The sequence below is a fragment of the Pelobates fuscus genome, chromosome 4 (assembly GCF_036172605.1).
Source record: "Pelobates fuscus isolate aPelFus1 chromosome 4, aPelFus1.pri, whole genome shotgun sequence".
Classification (NCBI taxonomy): Eukaryota; Metazoa; Chordata; class Amphibia; order Anura; family Pelobatidae; genus Pelobates; species Pelobates fuscus.
This window is the reverse complement of record NC_086320.1, coordinates 306,337,675-306,361,105: the sequence shown is the minus strand read 5'-3', so window position 1 is coordinate 306,361,105 and position 23,431 is coordinate 306,337,675. Positions and strand designations below refer to the sequence as shown.

The following is a 23,431-nucleotide window of genomic DNA, read 5'->3' as shown; positions in this document are numbered from 1 at the left end:
AATCGGGGTCTGGTCACACTGTATATGTAGTACAGCCTGCAGAGGAGCTGCAGGCTGTACTGCAAGCGCGACCACTGGAACACCTGGAATTCAAATGTCCCCCCGCCCCCCCTGGCCAAATGTAAGAAGGGGGGAGGTATATAAAGTGTTTTAGCTTTTTTTGAAATATATAAATTTGCTCCATTATCCCCCCATACATACTGAACCCTTGTGCACACTACACCCACCACACACACAGCACCCCTTCCACACACACACCACCATCCCACACACACTGAACCCCTACACACACTACATCTCCCCACACACACAGCACCCCCTAACCACACAGCACCCCCCCACACACTAATTCCCTCCACACACTACACCTCCCCTCCACATATGTACCACCCCTCCACACAAACACACACAGCACCCCCTCCACACACACACACGCAGCACCTCCTCCACACACACATGACACAACATCACCCAACACACACAGCACCCCCTCCACACACACACACACTGCACCTTCCACGCACTCTCTCACCCCACACACACACACACACACTGCAAGCCACACACACTGCACCCCGCACTGCAGTCTGTCTGTGTGTATGTATTCAGCAGTCTGTGTGTGTTCAGAAGTCTGTATGAATTCAGAAGTCTTTATGCATTCTGCAGTCTGTATGTATTCTGCAGTCTGTGTGTGTGTGTATTCTGCAGTCTGTGTGTGTTTACAGCAATATGTGTGTATTCAGCAGTCTGTGTGTATTCTGCAGTCTGTCTGTGTGTATTCTGCAGTCTGTCTGTATTCAGCAGCCTGTGTGTGTATTCAGCAGTCTGTGTGTGTATTCAGCAGTCTGTGTATATTCAGCAGTCTGTGTGTGTGTATTCAGCAGTCTGTGTGTATTCAGCAGTCTGTCTGTGTTTGTGTATTCACCAGTCTGTCTGTGTGTGTACTTAGCAATCTATCTGTGTACTCAGCAGGCCTATTGTGCTGTTAAGATGACCTTGGTCTAGGGTATGTGTGTGCTCTAATCATGCTCCTACAAAATGTAAATGAAAAGACACTTATTTGAGTACCAGGAAGGGGATGAGCTGTAACAACCACTTCTAGCCAGGAATAGGTTAAAGGCTTCTATTTGTGACTGTATTTCTCTGGGGGTGTTTAGCGAGTATGTATCGCTTATTGGTGTCCCATTTTTTTATTTTCAAAATCTGGTCACCCTGTTCTTATAGGAAAGTATTGGATAGGTTGATGTTTTCAATTCTGATTATCTCAGCCAATGAGGCAGGCCGGGGGTCGGAGCCAAACACCGCTCTGGCCAATCAGCATCTCCTCAGGTACATGCATTGAATTTAATGTATCTCTATAAGGAAACTTCAGTGTCTCTATGCAGAGGAGGAAGACACTGAATGTCAGTGCTGCACACTGTACAGCATTGCCTCAGGAAGCACCTCTAGTAGCCATCTGAGGAGTTGCCACTGGAGGTGTCCCTGTGCTGTAATGTAAACATTGCATTTGCTCTGAAAAGACAGTGTTTCCTGCAAAAAGCCTGAAGGCCTGACTAAGCTGACATTAAGCTGTAGTTGTTATGGTGACTATAGTGTCCCTTTAGTACTGTAGTCAGTTCTATCAAAATAGAACTAGAATCAAGGCAGATGGCTTCACCAGACAGTTTAACATTATAGGTCAATAAACATAAAAATATTTAAAATTGTGGCCTACAATTCTTCGTAGCTATTGTATATCAGAATTAAGTTAATTGGCAGCTCTGTAATGTCACTAATGGACAACAGTCGTTAAGTATATTTGGTTGGGATGAAAAAGAAGAGGGCTTCAGTACTGGAATATATATATTTATTTTTTGATTAAAAACAACTATATATATATATACATATTGTGTTCATCAAGCATGTTATCATAAAAAAAACAACAAAAAACATATCTTCTGTAGAAGAATTATCTTCTTTGAAAGAATTGCACTGAATATATTAAATCTCAGACTCTAAATTTCCATTAATTTTTGTAAATTACCACAGAAAATAATTCCCGATTTTAAGACTTGCTGATTTGATATCTCTTTTTTTCACAATTACAAAAATAGCAAATGACTAATCTTCTTTTAACTTGGAATGAAATCTATTCATGCGGTAATAACAGCTAAATAAAAGGTTGCATAAAGCTTAGGACACTGTTATTACTGAAGATAGAAATTACATGACTCAATGCCTATTATGACCATTTGGCTGTGATTATGTACACCAAGTGTATGGAAAGTTGCTAGATCCATTTGTAGAGGGCTGTTTTTTTTTTTTTTTGTGATTTTATTTGTGATTATTATTTTTTTATATATTATATTGTGAATTTCTTTCTTATGACAGTAGTTTGCTTATTTATTAGTCTCTTGTTTGGGAACGTTACCTAATTCTGTCTTAGAGGAACACTATGGTGTCAGAAATGCAAACATGTATACCTGACACTATAGTCCTGAAGTGGCTGTATAGTAAAAAGGTCATTTTACTCACCTTTTCTCCCACAAAATCTTGACGATCCCAGCCAATGCAATGTTTTCCCATAGGAAAACAATGGGAGGCTATTTTGCATGCGCAGCAAATCACCACGCTGCATCCCTATGGGGAACGTTCAACGCCTCCATGCAGAGCTTATAGGCGCCAGTGCTGCAGACTAGGAAGCAGGGGCGGACTGAGAACCCTCAGGGCCCCCGGGCAAAATAAATCAAGGGCCCCCTTACAGGCCCCACCCATACTCCGCAGCAAACGCCACCCATGTCCCGCCTCCATGCACCGCCTCCAGCCACACCCTACACAATCTTTAGACACAAGGAACAAAAGTGCAATAATCCCTTCGAGGCCCCAGTAGAGACTACAATTGAGGGCTAATGTGCCATGGAAGGGGGTCTTTCTAGCAGAGGCTATCTCAGTGTCCTTTAGAGAGTGTGTTAGAAAGAATCCCCTCCAGGCCCTATTAGAGACTACAATGGAGTCTAATAGGCTTGGAAGGGGGTCTTTCTAACAGAGGCCATCTCAGTGTCCCTGCTGGAAACAGTCGCCTCCAGGCTCCAGTAGAGATTACAATTGAGGGCTAATGGGCCATGGAGGGGGGGAGCATTCTAGCAGAGGCTATCTCAGTGTCCTTTAGAGGGTGTGTTAGAAAGAATTTCCTCCAGGTCCCATTAGAGACTACAATGGAGTCTAATGGGGCCTGGAGGGGGGTCTCTCCAACACTCTGGTTCCTATTCACAATATAGCAACACAACATAGCTCGCTGATACCTAGGCCAAGTTGGCTCCTCTTACCTTAATTACTGTTGCTGGCTGGCAGTCTGTGGGCTTGCTGGAAGGCTGTGGGCTTACTGGCTGCGTCTGGCAGGCTGTGGGCTTGCTGGCAGGCTGTGGGCTTGCTGGCTGCGGCTGGCAGGCTGTTGGCTACTGCCGGCAGGCTGTGGGCTTGCTGGCTGCGGCTGGCAGGCTGTTGGCTTGCTGGCTGCGGCTGGCAGGCTGTGGCTTGCTGGTTGGCAGGCTGTGGCTTGCTGACTGTAAGCCTAACTGGTGGCCTGTGGGCTGGCTGGCCGACCTATGGGCTGGCTGGCCTGTGGGCTGGCTGGCTTGCTGGCTACTGGGGCACTTGTAGATTATTTAAAGAAATAATCCATGCACAATAACCACTACTGCTCTGTGTAGTCGTTATGGTGCCAGGAGGGCCGGGCCCCCCTTTCAGAGTAAGTAGTCAAACCGTTTAAGAACAGTTTGACAACTTACCTGGGGTCTGCTGGGATATGAGGCTGTAGTAGGGTATAGGAGCAGTGGTGCAATGTGTAAGGGGTGCAGTGTGTGTGAAAGGTTCAGTGTGTGTGAGGGGGTGTAGTGGGTGAATGTGTAGGGTGTGTGGGGCAATGTGTGTATGAGGGGGCTGTGTATGTGTGTGGCAATGTTAGTATGGGGGGCTGTGTGTGTATGGGTGGGCAGTGTATGTGTGTGTGTGTGTGTGTGAGGCAATGTGTGTAAATGTGTATGGTGTGTGTATGGGGGGCAGTGTGTGAATGTGTATGGTGTGTGGGGGCAGTGTGTTTATGGGGCTAGAGTTCACTCTCACCACTGCGACCACCAGGAATCCCTGGTGGTCACAGTGTTGAGAGTGAACTCTAGCCCGTAGCTCCAGGGCTAGAGTTTACTCTCGTAAGAGCCGTAACGTTGCCGTGGTAACCGCGGCAACGATCTGTGCTCGCGCAAGAAGGACCCAGAGGAGCTGAAGACTGAGCTCCCGGGTCCTCTCTTCCTCCCTCCCCTGCAGGCTGCCCGCACGGTGCCTGCGGACAGGGGAGGGGGCAATTGCCCTCCTCTTACTCCCCCCTCACTCTCTTCTTACCCCCCTTCTTACTCTCCCCCTCTTCTTACTCCCCCCTCCCCTTCTTCTTACTCCTCCCTCTTCTTACTCCTCCCTCTTATTACTCCCCCCTCTTATTACTCCCCTCCCCCCTCTTCTTACCCCCTCCCCCCTCTTCTTACTCTTCCCTCCCTCCCCCTCCCTCTTTCTTCTCATCCCCTCCCTCTTTCTTCTCATCCCCCCTCCCTCTTTCTTCTCATCCCCCCTCCCTCTTTCTTCTCATCCCCCTCCATCTTTCTTCTCATCCCCCCTCCCTCTTTCTTCTCATCCCCCCTCCCTCTTTCTTCTCATCCCCCTCCATCTTTCTTCTCATCCCCCTCCCTCTTTCTTTTCATCCCCCCTCCCTCTTTCTTCTCATCCCCCCTCCCTCTTTCTTCTCATCCCCCCTTCCCTCTTTCTTCTCATCCCCCCTTCCCTCTTTCTTCTCACCCCCCTCCCTCTTTCTTCTCATCCCCTCCCTCCCTCTTCTCATCCCCTCCCTCTTTCTTCTCATCCCCCTTCCCTCTTTCTTCTCATCCCCCCTCCCTCTTTCTTCTCATCCCCCCTCCCTCTTTCTTCTCACCCCCTCCTCCCTCCCTCTTTCTTCTCACCCCCTCCTCCCTCCCTCTTTCTTCTCACCCCCTCCCTCTTTCTTCTCATCCCCCTCCCTCTTCTTCTCATCCCCCCTCCCTCTTTCTTCTCATCCCCCCTCCCTCTTTCTTCTCACCCCCCCTCCCTCTTTCTTCTCATCCCCCCTCCCTCTTTCTTCTCACCCCCTCCCTCTTTCTTCTCACCCCCTCCCTCTTTCTTCTCATCCCCCTCCCTCTTTCTTCTCATCCCCCCTCCCTCTTTCTTCTCATCCCCCCTCCCTCTTTCTTCTCATCCCCCCTCCCTCTTTCTTCTCATCCCCCCTCCCTCTTTCTTCTCATCCCCCCTTCCCTCTTTCTTCTCATCCCCTCCCTCCCTCTTTCTTCTCATCCCCTCCCTCCCTCTTTCTTCTCATCCCCCCCTCCCTCTTTCTTCTCATCCCCCCTCCCTCTTTCTTCTCATCCCCCCCTCCCTCTTTCTTCTCATCCCCCCCTCCCTCTTTCTTCTCATCCCCCCTCCCTCTTTCTTCTCTCCCCTCCCTCTTTCTTCCAATCCCCCCCATCTTTCTTCCAATCCCCCCTCCCTCTTTCTTCTCATCCCCCCTCCCTCTTTCTTCTCATCCCCCCCCCCTCTTTCTTCTCATCCCCCCCCCCTCCCTCTTTCTTCTCACCCCCTCCCTCCTTCTTCTCACCCCCTCCCTCCTTCTTCTCACCTCCCCTGCCCGTAGCGTGGCCGAGCTGCTGTGTGGTCCGCGGTCCCGGCCGGAGTGATAGGAAGGTGCTCAGTGTGCACCTTCCTGTCAGTCCGGCCGGGTACAGGAAACAGAAACTCCTGTTCCGCGCGGAACAGGAGTTTCTGTTTCCTGTACCCGGCCGGACTGACAGGAAGGTGCACACTGAGTGTGCACCTTCCTATCACTCCGGCCGGGCACCGCGGACCACACAGCAGCTCGGCCACGCTACGGGCAGGGGAGGTGAGAAGCTGCAGCCGCCAGAGGCTCTTAAGAGAGCGCTCAGGCGGCTGCAGCATTTAAAGGGGCGGCCGGGCCCCCTGATGGCCGGCCCCCCTCCCGGCCGGGCCCTCGGACCATGTCCGAAGTGCCCGACCGGTCAGTCCGCCCCTGCTAGGAAGCACCTGTAGTGGCCATTTGAGTGGACTGTGGCTCTAAAGCTCATCTGTTATTCAACTCCCATAATTCTATGGTAGCATGAAGTAGTTCAATACAGCTGTGTTAAAATAGAAGTAGAAATGCTTTAACGGCAAAAATAAATATGTTAGCACAATATATCTTACCCAAGATGGCTATTATTTACATTTCTTATGATTCTCAGCTAACCTATTAGATGTACCCCACCATTCAAGGACACGTTTGGAATCAATCCAGAAGGGAAAGAGTTGAATAAAGAAAAGATTTTGTAATACACTTATAACATTTATTATAGGTTCAATTTACCACAATGGGGATGGTTGTCAATGATTATGTTGGTCACAAAAATAATTATAATAGGGGATCTGTTTGATGCATTCAGTCTTATTTACTGAAGTGGGAATTGTTTTGTACATATTGTTTTTAGTTTAGTTATTTTAGTCTAAAACAAAAATAATTTTTTTGTAAATTATAAAAAAATTAACTATTTATATAATTAATCCTGGATGATAGAATATTAAAAAAAAATACAGTATGACATAATTTAACTCATGCAAGAATATGTTGTAGAAGAGAAAATACAGGTGATACTCGAAAAAAGCCGTAACACCTGCAAAGGGTTTCTGAGCCTTTAAATGGTCTCTCAGTCTGGTTCAGTAGGAATCACAATCATGGGGAAGACTGCTGACCTGACAGTTGTGCAGAACACCATCATTGACACCCTTCATAAGGAGGGAAAGCCTCAAAAGGTAATTGCGAAGTTGGATGTATCAAAGCACATTAATAGAAAGTTATGTGGAAGGGAAAAGTGTGGAATAAAAAGGTGCACAAGCAGCAGGGATGACCGCAGCCTGGAGAGGATTGTCAGGAAAAGGCCATTCAAATGTGTTGGGGACTTTCACAAGGAGTGGACTGAGGCTGGAGTCAGTGCATCAAGAGCCACCACACACAGACGGATCCTGGACATGGGCTTCAGATGTCGTATTCCTCGTGTCAAGCCGTTCCTGAACAACAAACAACGTCAGAAGCATCTTACTAAAGAAAAACAGACCTGGTCTTTTGCTCAGTGGTCCAAAGTCATCTTTTCTGATGAGAGCAACTTTTGCATCTAATTTGGAAACCAAGGACCCAGAGTCTGGAGGAAGAATGGAGAGGCACACACTGCAAGATGCATGAAGTCCAGTGCAAAGTTTCCACAGTCTGTGTTGCTTTGGGGAGCCATGTCATCTGCTGGTGTTGGTCCACTGTGCTTCATTAAGTCCAGGGTCAACGCAGCCATCTACCAGAAGATTTTGGAGCACTTCATGCTTCCTTCCGCAGACGAGCTTTATGGGGATGCTGACTTCATTTTCCAGCAGGACTTGGCACCTGCCCACACTGTCAAAAGCACCCTAACCTGGTTCAAGGACCGTGGGATTACTGTGCTTGATTGGCCAGCAAACTCGTTCTTGTTTTATTGATTGCATGTAATATTCTAATTTACTGAGATTGTGGATTTGGGGTTTTCATGAGCTGTAAGCCATAATCATCGCACTTATGACAAATCACGGCTTGAACTATTTTGCTTTGCATGTAATGCGTCTATCTCATATATTAGTTTCCCCTTTTACGTTGCATTACTGAAATAAATGAACTTTTGCACGATATTCTAATTTTTTGAGTCTCACCTGTAATAGGCAAATGACTTGGGAATTGGAACAAAAGGAATGCAGAACAAGATGATAAAACTTGAGCAGAAACATGAGACAGGAGTTGTCTGAAAAGTGTTCTAGGTAGGTGCAGGATCTAGAGACACGAAATTGCCACTTTAACTGTGTCTTCTACCTGTATCTTCTACCTGGATCCAGTTCTCTAAGAACTTGCAGCCCTACAGGTTGGCCATTTGGTTAAGTCATTTGGCATGGGTGCATGAGGGTGAATCATGAAGCAAAAATAGGTTAATTGCTGCACCAGAGGATATATCTTCCCAGAGGTCGAAAGGGAAGTGGTTCGAAACCGAGAACATGGTTTGAAAACATGAGACAACAAGTCATGCATTTAATCTCTCCAGTCTATCTGTAAAGAAGCACAAAGAGAGACATACATGAAGGAAATTAAACTATAGAGTTAGGAAAACAGAACAAAACCTGGATGGATTTAATAGCCAGTGATCTAGACATGTTCACAAATTCTCTCAACCTAAGTATGTGTATAATTCTCTATTATACAAGTTCATGTATATGAGTCTCAAAGTTATAATTTTCCCTTAGTAAACAAACATAAGTAGTTAAGAAAAAGCAAAGTTGCATTGTAGATGACTGAATGTATTTTCTTCTTCTGTAGGGTTTACGTTATGGTTGGGGCAGATGTCCCCTTTTCCTCATGTTTAAAGGAAGTAGAAAACCCACAGAACCAGCTGAGATGTAGCCAAGAGATGGAACCAGCAATAAGCTGTGACAAAAAATTTCGAGCTCAGTTTAATATAGACTGGTGCAAGATCTCACTGGTAAGCAATGGTATTAGAGATTTTCCAAGACACCCCCATTCCGTGTCTATCTATCTATCTATCTATCTATCTGTCTGTCTGTCTGTCTAGTATCTCCGAATGTTAAGAATAAATAAAAAAAATTAATAAAAAAAGTTATTTTAAGTTCCTGTGTTTCATGCATATGTCGTAATCTCACCTCTTACTGTGAAGTAGTAAGAAGTATCAGAACTCCTTCCTATTCCTGATAGGAATGTGGTATTTTCTAGCATATCCATTAAACACCATGCCCAACACATGTTTAGGCTGTGTGTAGTTCAGCACTCTCCTCAATATAGGGTTCAATGGGAAGCTGGACTTATATCTAAATAAAGTTGTTATGGTGCCAGAAGACCCACAGAGGCACTTTTACCTCAATAGGCTAAATTGTTTTTGAATGGTTTTAACCCAAAAGTTGCCTTCAGTGGTGATGCCCGCTCTGCCCGATCTGGCTTCTGAATTTTGAGATTCAGGAAGTGTGGAGTACTGACGGGCAGGGGCATTGCTGATTGGCTGAGAGCAGGCAGCTGATGCTCTCAGCCAATCAGTGATTGTATGTTTCTTTCCTAGACAGTTTAGTAAATGGGGATCAGAATGGGGATTCATTCTGTCACAGCTCAACAAACATAGCCTTATGTGTTACAAGTAAACAATATTTGGATTCTTGATGGATCAATCACGTTATTATTAATAGCATTTATATGGCAGAATAACAAAGGACACTTTTGTGGTCTGACTGGAATTTGAACCTGGATTTCCCTGCTCTATGGTAGGGACACTAGCACTGCTCTAACCTGTCAATATATAATCACATCACCTGATTATGGATGCCGTTCATTTGACTTTCTTTCACGTTCATAATCTTACATTTGTATCTGTTTCTGCCTCAGGTTGATAAAACAAAGCAAGTGCTGTTCGCTCAGGAAGTTGTGCATGGCGAGGGAATCCTTCCAGATGCCGGTGAATACAGACCACCTTCGGAGGCTCTGAAAAGCAGAGATTATTATGCAGACTTTTTCATCACACTGGCTGTTCCTTCTGCAGTAGCCATTGTGCTGTTTGCTATTCTGGGTTATATCATGTGCTGTCGAAGAGAAGGAATGTGAGTAGCTCCTTTATTACCTCTTATTGGATTTTCTTTTCTAACCTCTGTTCAGTGTCTGATAGTTACTGTGTAAACAATTTTGCTTTTTTGCGCTTCTCAAGGTTTTTATTAAAATGGAAATTGTTGTGAGTCGACCTGGGGAGTCCAAACTACAGGTCAAAATAGCTGTAACTATGTGAATAAATAGGTTGAAAAATATGTGGTGACTAACTAAAATGAGAATTCAAAGTTTGGCTATTCCAGTTTGGCTATTCCAGTTTGGCTGTTCCAGTTTGGCTTTAGAGTCACCAAAACAACTTTATCTTAATGAAGCAGTTTTAGTGTATAGATCATGTCCCTGCAGTTTCACTAATCAATTCTCTACCATTTAGGTGTTTATGCAACCTTAGTGACGCCTCCCTGCATGTAATGTGCACAGCCTTCCTAAACACTTCCTGTAAAGTTTGGTATAATGTTTATATTTCCTTTATTGCAAATTTTGTTTAGTTTACAGTTTCTTATCTCCTGCTGTTGATAGCTTGATAGAACTTACACGAGCCTCCAATGTGTGATTAAAGTTCAACTTACAGAGCAGGAGATTAAAAAACAAACAAAAAAACTTCTAAAGCAAGTTAACGTCTGATTGAAATTGAAACCATTTTTTTTTCACGCAGGCTGTGTGAATCACAGCCAGGGGAGGTGTGGCTAGGGCTGCATAGACAGAAACAAAAGTGATTTAATTCCCAAGTGACATAGAATTGGACAGTTAGACTTTGGAGGCATGACCTATACACAAAAACTGCTTCATTAAAGGGACACTATAGTCACCTGAACAACTTTAGCTTAATGAAGCAGTTTTGATGTATAGAACATGCCACTGCAGCCTCACTGCTCAATCCTCTGCCATTTAGGAGTTAAATCCATTTGTTTATGAGCCCTAGTCACACCTCCCTGCATGTGACTTGCACAGCCTTCCATAACACTTCCTGTAAAGAGAGACCTATTTAGGCTTTCTTTATTGCAAGTTCTGCTTAATTAAGATTTTCTTATCCCCTGCTATGTTAATAGCTTGCTAGACCCTGCAAGAGCCTCCTGTATGTGATTAAAGTTCAATTTATAGATTGAGATACAAGTATTTAAGGTAAATTACATCTGTTTGAAAGTGAAACCAGTTGTTTTTTTCATGCAGGCTCTGTCAATCATAGCCAGGGGAGGTGTGGCTAGGGCTGCATAAACAGAAACAAAGTGATTTAACTCCTAAATGACCGTGAATTGAGCAGTGAAATTGCACAGGAATGATCTATACACTAAAACTGCTTTATTTAGCTAAAGTAATTTAGGTGACTATAGTGTTCCTTTAAGTTGTCTTGATGACTATAGTGCTCCTCTAAATTTGAAATTATATTTGAATTCACTTGGAATTCTTACTTTAGTAAATAACTCAATAGTTTTTACAATCATGTTTTAGCCTAACATTTGAAATTCCTTTTACGCATCTCCATGGTCCCAAGGTTAGTGCATATTTAATACATATAAAATATTTCTAAAAAGCTGATATTTTCAAGGCCAGGTATATATGTTATACAGTGACAGCTGGTGCACTTGAAAACAAAAAAAAAATGCATTTTAGAGAGTGGGCTAGGAATATATAGGTCAGTGGTGTGACATTACAATACTAGAATTTGGTGTGGTCAGAATAAAGTGGAGCTAATATTTAAACACGCCCACTTTCTTACTTTTGAAAAAGCTGTTCATGACAATGACTTTAAATATTCTAGAGAAATTTTAGTGAGGTGCAAATCGTCTTTGTTTTTTGTTAACTGTTATTGTGTTTATTGATATTATAATTGTTATAATTTGGTGGCATAATTTGGCATCTATTTACGAGCCACAAAGAAAATGAGATTTTACAATGCTTATTTGATGTGTCTCCATTTTTTTATTTTTTTATTTTCTAATTTAATTTTATATTTTATGAATGCAAAGCACAAATGCTCACGATTTAGGCTAATATTGAAATGTTGTTGCTTAGTAAAAGAAAAAGTAACTTTTACATGGACATTCTGAATTGTAATCACACCTACTATTATTGTACTGCAAGTTTTTTTACAGACACTATACACTGCACTTATTACATTTTATTTGAATAATGAAGAATGCCATTTTATTGATCACTTTTTTCAGCCTATCCAAAAGTTGTCCAAAGTTGAAGACTAAATTAATTTTGTACATTACTTGAGCCTCAGCAGAGAAGCTAGGCTTTAGGCATGGGGAGAACCCTCTGAGCCCTGTGTTTGTTAAACGTAATATTGGTTTGACACTGTGGCGGGGCAGCGGCGTATCCGTGAATTTCCCCATTCCGTGTTTGTGAATGTACCCTCCTAAATTGTGTGTTTCCCCATGTATTTGTTAGGAATAACTATTTAATCTACCTTTCAACCACGCAGAGGCGCGCCAGCACACGGAACCAGTGCACTGGACCACCCCAGTGCCCCATAGAACGTTCACACCAGTTAATCAGAACGTTCACACTGGCAACATAGGTGTGAAACACCAAGGGAAGTAATTAATGAGCGCTCCTCAGGGTGGCCGCCAGGGGAAACCTTCCACAGGGTGCCCACCAGGGGGAACATTCGTATCCTGAAGAGGGATGCTTTCCCTAACTTCCCTTGCGGGGATATCGTATGGGGTACCGGGGACCCAGATTGTGGCGGGTCACCGCCACTACAAACCATGTCCCCTGCTTATGTTTGAATGCTTCCTCTTTGTATTCTGTGGGTCCACATGTCTTTGACTGCATTTCTTGTGTTTCACCTGCACCCGTTTGGGCGCGCTCGTATGAAGGAATCAGTTTGTCTCCCGAACAGGGTCCACCCTGACCCTCCATTTAGAATACTTGTATAGAACGTTCACACCTCCCCTACCCGGGAGCTACGAGGCCAGGCTCGTGGCTGCCCAAGAGCGCTCTCCCTGGGGCTGCCCAAGTGGAGGTAACAGTTGGAGAGAGGCGTGAGCCCTAGCGGGATCCCTGGAGCTGTGAGGCAACTTCCCAGGGATCCCGCTGGCTGCCTGGAAGTCCGTGCCAACCTATGGGAGAAGGAGCACCCCTTAAAACTGGGTTTGCGCCATTCTTCTGGTTGGCCGGCACGAGTGAAGCGCAGATTGGTCGCTGCGGAACGCAAGCAATACGAGCGCCCGTTCAAACTGGGTTTTGCACCCTTTCTCCTGATTGGGTGGCGAAACTCCTCTCCTCCCTGCAAGCTGATTGGCACAATTCGGTTTTGCGCCTTTCAGCTGATTGGTTGTTGTGTGGTTTAGGCTTGAAGTTTGAATTCGCCGGACTAAACCAAGCAACTTCCTGGAATTGATTTCGGAAATGTACAGTGCCACGAGCCCCAGACTTTAGACGATGATTTCTCAGGCTCTGTACATCCGACAGCCCCGCTATTTACAGGGATCCCAGATGCGACCCACGGCTGTCTAGGGATTTTATCTGTATGGCCCCCTCCCTTCCTAGGGCGCAGAGTCCCAAAGTTTACACCCCCTTTTTATGTAATACAGTTAATGTGTATCCCTGTGTACTGTTGGTATCTCCCAGAGCAGGAGATGGCTATCTATAACCAAGCCCCTCCTGCCTGGGATTGTGTTGTACTGAATGGAGACCCCATGCGGGGGTCTGGGCATAAAAGCTGTGTGTTCTGAATAAAGAGAAAGAAGAAGGGGGCAAAAGAGAAGCCCTCATTCAAACCTAGGGGTTGAAGTGTCTTCAGTTCATAGTATGAAAAGAGGTGGCAAAAAGGGCATAACCCTGCATATAGCACAGATAAAGAGAAGAAAGTGAGGCAAGACCACCCCGTATCCAAAGCACCACCCCAAAAGAAGCATCTAAAAACTAAACAAAAAATAATGAATAATCTTTATTTGAAAATACTAGATTAAAATAAAAAAGCTAGGAACTCATAAATAAATAGGTTCCTGATAACTGCAAGGATTTGACTGTAGTAGCATGTATCAATTCCGAAAAAATGTAACAATCCAACTCATAACAGAGTTGTTAATAATGAAGACACTTGTTGCAATATAAACTAAACCTTGCAGATAATCACTGAAAACCAAGGAGGCAGTATATTGTGCTACAAAATATATAATGGAAATCGAAAGGACAGAGGAGAGCATAAACATTTAGGGCCTTTAAAGATAGGATCATGGAACATGTAAGATCCCCCAGGAATCGTCTTGAGACACCTATCTCGAGATACCTTAAAGAATACCATCATTGGGATTCCAATAACCTTAGGTTCTGTGGACTCGAATTGGTAAAGAGGAACCCTAGACGTGGAGACTTTGATAAAATCCTAAGACAGAGGGAGTCTAGGTGGATATATGAACTGAAGACACTTCAACCCCTAGGTATGAATGAGGGCTTCTCTTTTGCCGCCTTCTTATAACCATTGATTAGTGATGTCCCGAATGGTTCGTTGGCAAATAGTTCCTGGCGAACATCGCGTGTTCGTGTTCGCCACGAACGGCGAACATATGCGATGTTCGGTCCGCCCCCTATTCGTTATCATTCAGTAAACTTTGACCCTGTACCTCACAGTCAGCAGACACATTCCAGCCAATCAGCAGCAGACCATCCCTCCCAGACCCTCCCACCTCCTAGACAGCATACAATTTAAATTAATTCTGAAGCTGCATTCATTTTTTTTTTTTTTTTTTTACTTTTTTCGTATTTTAATTATTTATTTTGGTAGTGCATTGTTAAGTACACAGGAAACATAAACATGTCAATAAAGAGCAATATAGAGTGTCACAGGAAGTATTATTATACACGTTGAGATTGCTGCACTTTTTTTCTTTTTTAAAAAAAAGGAAAGAAAATATTAATGAGTAGTGGTGTTCTGCGCTTTGGGTGGGGAAGAGTGAAGAGTGTGTTATCATAGGCTTCGCACCAACTGTGGTTATGGGGTATAAGGATTTAATATTGAGGTGATGAGACGATTACAGCTTGCTGGTGGGTAGAAGATCTAGGCCTATAAATAAGCATGGATGCAGGCTGCAGATGCGCGTTAAGTAAGGCCAGTACATAGGCTGGGAGCTGTAAATGAGCCTATCGGGTAGAGCGGTAAACCACGCTATAGCAGATGTGTAGAGGTGGTACCACCGTTATGAGACCTGTTTTTACATAAAAGCTAGCTTGGGACCAGGTACAGGTCATAAGTTACATCTAGTGGTTTCCGCGTTAGGGTGTCGGTAGTGTGAGTGGCGCCCTCGTCTTTTCAGGGAGGGGGTGCTGCCTGCTTTCGAGCGTGGCCGACCTCTCGGTGGAGGTGTTGCCCCTGACCAAGGGGGTAGCGGGGGGGGGGGGTATTAACGAGTCAGTGACTGAGCATGTGTGGCTGAAGAGAACCGGACTGGGTCCATGGGAGGCATCACTTTATGGGTGCCTGGGTATGTTATAGTATGTCATGTCTCCCTACTCCTGGGTGGTCCAGGTCGAAGATCGTGTCTTCGTGTGGGAGATTCTGCAGTGATAAACAAAAAAAAAAAAAAAAAAGGAAAAGGAAAGAATGAAAAGAAAGAACAATATATAAAGACATTCGGTGAAAACAAGTGAATAAGATCATATCGTTAAAACTTTGCAACTCTGCAACTGTGCAGCCTAGAGCTGCTGGTGGAGCAAGTCCCTCCATTGGGCTGCATTCATTTTTCTATTTTTTTTTTTTGTATTATTTTTTATTTTTATTTTTTTGCGGTCTTAGTATTAGTAAATTGTGCCCCTACTCGCAATACCGCGAGTAGGGGCATGTCTATTAAACAGTGAGCAGCCTCTGGCTGCTCACTGTTAAAAAAAAAAAAAGTGTCACCCCTCCCTGAGCGGTGGGTGGGGGCCCTAAACACAAATTGGGGGGGGACCTAATGTCCTCCCCCCTGGCCCCAACCCCTGAGTGGCAGGTGGGGGCCCTAAATACCGATGGGGGACCTATTGTCCTCCCCCTGGCCCCCACCCCTGAGCGGAGGGTGGGGGCCCTAAATACCAATAGGGAGGGACCTATTGTCCTCCCCCCCGGCCCCCACCCCTGGGCGGCGGGTGGGGGCCCTAAATACCAATGGGGGGGACCTAATGTCCTACCCCCGACCCCCACCCCTGAGCGGTGGGTGGGGGCCCTAAATACCAATAGGGGGGACACCTATTGTCCTTCCCCCCAGCCCCCACCCCTGAGCGGCGGGTGGGGGCCCTAAATACCAATAGGGGGGACCTATTGTCCTCCCCCCGCCCCCCCAGGTGACTAGCGGTCCCCAAACCCCTAGTCACCCCCTCCCCCCAAAAAAAATGATCCCCCTACCTACCCCCCTAAAAATAATGACATTTAACTAAGAACCTGTAAAAAAATAAAAATAAATAACTTATGTTTTCTTTCTTCTAAAATCTTCTTTTTTCAGCCCCAAAAAAGGGCAAATAAATATCCATAATAACCGACGCAATAAAAAAAAAAAAAAAAAAAAAGAGCGCAAAATAAAAAATCCATCTTCACCCGGCGAGGGGCTCTGCAGGGCGGGGCAAGGCTTATAAAGCCTTGCCCCGCCCTGCAATTAGGCTCAGAGCACTCTGATTGGTGGGTTTAAGCCATCCAATCAGAATGCTCTGACAGGTAAATGAAGAGACTGACAGGTAAGTCTCTACATTTACCTGTCACAGTACTCTGATTGGTTGGTTTGAAATCCACCAATCAGAGTGCTCTGTGTCATTTTACACAGCGTGGGAAAGTTCTGTGGAATTTTCCCACGCTGTGTAATTTGACTCATAACGCTCTGATTGGTGGATTAAGTAACCAATCAGAGAGTTGTGAGTCAAATTACACAGCGTGGGTCCCCCCCATTGGTATTTAGGGCCCCCACCCGCCGCTCAGGGGTGGGGGCCGGGGGGAGGACAATAGGTCCCCCCCTATTGGTATTTAGGGCCCCCACCCACCGCTCAGGGGTGGGGGCCTCGGGGAGGACATTAGGTCCCCCCCTATTGGTATTTAGGGCCCCCACCTGCCACTCAGGGGTGGGGGCCGGGGGGAGGACAATAGGTGTCCCCCCTATTGGTATTTAGGGCCCCCACCCGCCGCTCAGGGGTGGGGGCCGGGGGGGAGGACAATAGGTGTCCCCCCTATTGGTATTTAGGGCCCCCACCCGCCGCTCAGGGATGGGGGCCGGGGGGAGGACAATAGGTCCCCCCCATTGGTATTTAGGGCCCCCACCCGCCGCTCAGGGGTGGTGGCCGGGTGGGAGGACAATAGGTCCCCCCCTATTGGTATTTAGGGCCCCCACCCGCCGCTCAGGGGTGGGGGCCAGGGGGGAGGACATTAGGTCCCCCCCCAATTTGTGTTTAGGGCCCCCCACCCACCGCTCAGGGGTGAGGCCAGGGGGAAGGACATTATGTCCCCCCCTTATTCTTGTTTAGGGCCCCCACCCACCGCTCAGGTGGGTGGGGGCCCATCACTATTGTGGCCAGAAAGAGTCCCTGTGGGTTTTAAAATTCGCCTGCTTTGGAAGTCTATGGCGGTTCGCCAGGTTGGCCCGTTCGCAAACATTTGCGGAAGTTTAATGTTTCCCTTTTTACCACTCTTTTCTGTCTTTTGTAACGCATGTATTATTTTATTTTCTCTTAATGAATTTATTTGTAAATGTAATATTATATTGCTTTCTCTTTTTTTTGTAGCACAATATACTGCCTCCTTGGTTTTCAGTGATTATCTGCAAGGTTTAGTTTATATTGCAACAAGTGTCTTCATTATTAACAACTCTGTTATGAGTTGGATTTTTAATTTTTTTCGCAATTGATACATGCTACTACAGTCATATCCTTGCAGTTATCAGGAACCTATTTATTTATGAGTTTCTTGCTTTTTTATTTTAATCTAGTATTTTCAAATAAAGTTTATTCATTATTTTTTGTTTAGTTTTTAGATGCTTCTTTTGGGGTGGTGCTTTGAGGGGGTGGTCTTGCCTCACTTTCTTCTCTTTATCTGTGCTGTATGCAGGGTTATGCCCTTTTTGCCACCCCTATAACCCCTCTTTTCATACTTCCTATTGGGTTTCCTTTTTAGGGAGTACTTCTATTTATAGTGTTCTGAATAAAGATTGCCAGAGTTTGTACCCCGAGGACTGTGTGTCGTCCGGTTACTGGGAGGGAAATGGGTCATCATTGTATATCTTAAACACCTCCATTCCAGATGAAGGAAACGGCTAAGCAGCGGTAGCCAGTCTGGTTGCCCGGGGCTCGCTACAGACAATAGCATAGAAAATGGTACTTCAAAGTATTTTTCGGCATTATGAGTACAATGCTATTTAGTGGTTATGGTGGCTAGAGTGATCTTTTAGTAAATATAGTTTGAGAGTCTAAATACCATGGACTATCTCATAATGTGAATTTAATCTAAACCTTTTAGAGTAATAATTTAATGTTTAGATTGTGCTACAGTGTGTTGCAAACAATATTTTGAATTTCATAATATGGGGATCTGCTTATAAAGTACCACAATTAAATATATATCATATTTTTTATGTGTTTTTGGAGCTCCCTAGCAAATCAATGTTACATCCAACTTTGTTTTAGACATGAAAAAATCCACATTGCTACAAATACCATGATCCAGAATATGTGTATGATGTGATAATGTATAGTGTTTCACAAATGTCATGTTCACACTGCACCCTTATAAGTTACTATGAGATACTTAAAATTCAACTTTCAATTTCCAGGTAAACCTGGAACTATATTTTGTTCCAGGAATGTAAGATTTATAAAAATAAAAAAGCAGCAAGTAACAGAAAACAAACCATATTCTTCCATTCACTTTGGTTCCATTCTTCATTAAGTTTTATTTCACAAATGTGCATTTATTAATATCCACCATTGTGTCTCTCCTCTACATCTGTACCTCTTCACTGCATTTTCATCTTCCAAAGTCTTCCATGTGTGTATATTGGGATTCAGGAAAACTTACTCCCAGTGTGAGCTAAAAGTTTCAACTAAACCAGAAAACTAAACATTATAATAAATGTCAGCTTCTGACAAGTTATACATCTTTATTGCGGTGGCAAACTGGAGCAGTGCAGATGTTGTAGACAGTCTGGCAAAGAATCATGGGAATTTCTACAACACATGGCGTGCTGCCTAGGGGCACCCTGGGTAACCAAAATAAGCATAAGCTTTGTTAAATCTTATTTAGCTGGCTTTTGTATAATCTTTTGAGTTTATTCTTATTTAGTGTCATTTTCAGTATCATGTTCAAACCATTAAATTATATGACTCAATGTTAAATTTATGCAATAAAAAAATGATAATTGTTTTAAATTCCAGCACTATTTATTAAATGTCACGGCAGGGTGTAATATTGTGCTGTGAACTGATAAGTACCTGTTGCACATAATAGATAGAACGAGCAATAATAAAGATAATAATATATATTTAAAAATCTGTCACTCTAATAGCATTTTTGAATTCTTGAGTAGCAATTACATGAATTATTGAGCTGTAGAACATGTGAGTAAACATTATGACCTAGTTATGGCCATGATGCTGGATCTTGCTGTAACCAAGGTCTTGTGTGCCCTTATGTGGACTATGCAACAAATCATTTGCATCTACATATATATATACAGTCAATTCTTGAGCTCCTACCTAGGAAAAGAATGGAGACAAGTATTGTGCTCCTACCTTGGAATAGTCAATCTTTCTGCTTCTTCCCATGTATAGACTACAACAAAACTTTGCAATTCTGCCTAGGCAATAAACTATAGCCGATCCTAGTGCATCTTCCTAGGGATAGAATATAGCCAAGCCTTCTGCACCTACCTAGGGATAGACCAGTGTTTCCCAAACCAGTCCTCAAGACCCACCAACAGCCCAGGTTTTGTCAGTATCTCCATTGGAATAAAACAGGGAAATACATAAATCCTGGATTGTTGGTGGGCCATGAGGACTGGTTTGGAAACCAGTGAGATAGATTATAGCCATGTCTAGTGCTCCTACCTAAGGATAGACTATGGCCAAGCCTTGTGCTCCTACTGAGAAAAAGGCTATAGTCAAACAGTGTGCTCCTACCTAAGGATAGGCTATAATCAATTTTGAAATCTCCTACCTAATGATAGGCTATTATCAATCTTGCTCTGCTAACTAAGGATAGGTTATAGTCAAACCTTGTACTCCTATGTAGGGATAGGCTACAATAAAGCTTGGGCTCCTAACTAGGTTTATAGACTATATTCGAGCATTGTGTTTATACCGTACAATTAGACTAACTGGAAGTAACCTTTCTGAATCCCACCCATGATGGTAAATGCAGGCACACACTACTTATCTCTTACAGTAGCTGTGACAGCATTTATGGCTCATATAGAATCCATCATTCACATATAGGTTAAGGAGTGCTTCCAATATCAATGCTATTATTTAATTCATACATTTTGTTTTGTTTCTAGGGAAAAGAGAAATATGCAGACACCAGAGTAAGTGTCTTCTTTTTGTTGCCATGTAATCCTTCACGCTCCACCGTAGCTTTTCATGACTCATCCATATGTCTTATGTTTCACTCTGACATTAACTCATGAATTATTTTGGTGAAAGCTGCTTCTAGTGTACCTACAGAAGGTTTATTTGAGGTGTTAAAAGAACAAAAGTACTTGCAGATACCTCTCCATTTAAAATGTATGTGAACAGATAATTAAAGGCATACAATGACTTTACTCATTGGGTGTTAACAGACAGAACATCCAGCTACATTAAAGGATTATAGCCGAGGTGTGCTTAATTATAGTGTGTTGGGTTTCTTACTGTAACGTGTACTTAATTTATATTCTCTAAGGTGACATTAATATTACACTACTGATTGATTGCTGATTATGGTAATACAAGCAAATGGGCAATGGGGACCTTATCTGCTCTTATTTGAAGGTTTTTCCCGACCTACACATATATTACATTACAACTAGCATCCAAATTCATTTATTCCCTGGCATTCCTCCAAAATGTCTAGAATCTAACACGACAGTCTCAATTGGTGTCACCAGAGGTGGGGTCTCAAAAAAGTCCCTAAAAAGCATATGGCGAACACATCAACCAATTCCCTCATACTATGCAAGGTTAACTAAAGGCATGAAAAATAGAACTAGCTGATATTCCAAGATTTCCGAAAGACACAGTGTATGAGCAAAAAACCTTGATTTATTTAGCCCATTTAAAACGAAAACAGGACAGTGGAGGTGAGACACAAGAACCGAAAGAAAGAAAATCATATAGAGTCTCAAAGAGCCATTTGTGGCCTTAAGGCACTTACTCATACACCAAATTCAGGGTATTCCTGACCAGTAGAGAAAATGTCACCATCTCTATGGTAGACTCACCAAAGAGCTGCCTATAAGCCCAGCACATATGTACCCCATTATGATCCCCTCTCTTAGCAATTGTGCCTTACCAATGACACTCACCCTGGAGGTCTCAGTCTCCTATCCATGGTTGGATGGGAAAGCAATATATGTATTTCTATAGACATGTATTATGGTCTTGGGGTTGTGTTAAAAACATGGAAAATAGAATTATGTAGAATTATGATAATAAAAGAATTGCTACAAGAAGTAATTTTATGGGCTTTTGAGACATAGCTGAAGATATCTACTGGTACATATGTCAGATGACATGTCATATATAACGTCCTTGCTACTATGATTTTTCATAGATCCTTGCTGATAAACTATACAAATTATTAGAAATCCTTAAATAGCTCCTCTGAAGTTATCTGTTTCCTGAAGATTTGTGTAGCACCCACTCATCGTGGTCCGTGTGTGTTGCAGTCACATAGTTGAGCTTGCATGGTCAAGATTATAATGCCTTCTGTAACTGGATGTCTGTTACAAGACAGAAATATGTGAAGTTTAGTGAGAATTTCTAAAGGTTATTATAGCTCCATATTTTCTCTGAAAGGAAATTGAAAAGCACCTTTGTTCTGAGGGCAGACAATGTTTGTATGCATTTGATATTAACGAATAATTTAGTATTCGGTCTACCTTTGGTGATAGAAAGTAGAAAATGATAATGATGGTGATCATAATAACAAAGATAAGGAAGAGTTGGCCACAGCCATTTTTTTCTGAAAGGTGGACCAAGGGTCATTCTCAAAGGTCATCCTCAAAGGTTCTTCGACTTGATGTCTGGATGACTAAGAGACAAATCAGGCCTGTCCCTCTAGATTTGGGATATTTTGGGAGATATGCCATGGCATCAGGTAAAAAGTTGCATGTCTACTTTTTTGAAGTGGCCCTTCATAAGTTTATTCTTAAAGAAAATTCAGAGATGCATTTTAAGTAAAATATCAGTATTAAAATTATATGATAATCTATGAATGATGAATAATATGAAAAAAATGTCATTATTTTCTATGAAAATACCCAAATGAAAACATTTTAGGGCATTGTATGGGATATGCTTAATTTTAAAAGCTTCTTATGCTATGCGATACTTTGTATGCAAAGAAATTGTTAGAATAGAGAACTATGCATTTAGATATGATTTTTAAAAAGCAAGCATAGGATGCTTTTCTTAGATCACTGGCTTTAAATATATATAATGTCCTGACCTAACACAATATTTTGGGACAAAGTGTGTTTTTAAAGTTAAAGGGAAAGTATTATAATTTTTCACTATTATTTTAAATTAAAAAATGATATGCATTATAGTCTCTATGTGTATAATTTTGTATTGCATATCTATATTTATTTATTTATAAAATATTTGACCAGGAAAGATACATTGAGATTTCTCTCGTTTTCAAGTATGTATATTATATATATATATATAAGTTAATGCCTCTGTTCAGTGCATATCCTGGCTTACAGATATTCTATCTTTAAGTCTTCTTTGGTCATGATCATTGCTCATCCAGCCTGAGACCATGCTGGCCTTTGAGAGCTAGTGCATATTGATAAATGATGGTTCTATGTGCAAGAATGCACTCTGACCTAGTTACGATTGTTGATATTGTATATGTTCGTGGAAGATAAGATGCTTCTGATAATTTTTTTTTAAAAAGATGGCTACCCAGATTGAGCAAGTCTAAGTCAGGAAATATACCGAAAGGGGTTATTTATTTACATCTATGTATGCATTAAAAATAATACCAATGAAGCTATATATTCAGAACTTTATTTTCACTAATAACAAAAAATAACGAGTATATTTTAACAAACAGGAAGACTAAGCAGAAATTGGAAAAACACATCTGTGGTTCAAAGGAATGACATCATTTTTATCCTAATTCAAAATGTAATTTGATGAGTTTTGTGTTGAAAAAAAAGTCTAAATAAAAAAGTAAGGTTTATACTACATTTCTTTGAATTTTGTTTTTGCAGAAATTTATAGTAAAATATATTTTTTTTGTTTCTACTTGTAACTTTGAACTGAACAGAATAATTTACAGTTGCTGTTTAAGGATTTATCGATCTGGTCCCCCTGCCTTTTTTCCTTCGGATTCTGTGTATGTTTCATTGGAACCACTGTATGACAGTGTTTCTGGTTTTATCTGAAGCAATTAAAAAACAGGAAATAAAAAATATAGGTTTGCTTTTTAAAGTCCACATAATAGATAATGTTTAGTTAGCTATTACAAGATTCTGTTAAACATTTAGAAATTACTATTGATGGATACTAGTTAATATTTAGTTATCTATTATAACCATTAACATGTTATGGCAT

General features: G+C 42.7%; 1 protein-coding gene across 6 annotated transcripts in view; it reads left to right on the top strand.

Annotated features, from left to right (window-relative positions):
- SGCE (sarcoglycan epsilon) overlaps nt 1–23,431 on the top strand; it is a 108,042-nt gene that overhangs the window by 70,421 nt on the left and 14,190 nt on the right. For 5 of the 6 annotated variants that reach the window (XM_063452268.1, XM_063452271.1, XM_063452269.1 and 2 more), the window contains 3 exons: nt 8,429–8,591; nt 9,500–9,711; nt 20,167–20,193. In XM_063452268.1, coding sequence (XP_063308338.1) covers nt 8,429–8,591; nt 9,500–9,711; nt 20,167–20,193 — 402 coding nt within the window. The remainder of the gene's footprint in view (nt 1–8,428; nt 8,592–9,499; nt 9,712–20,166; nt 20,194–23,431) is intronic. The other variant, XM_063452267.1, reaches the window with a different exon arrangement.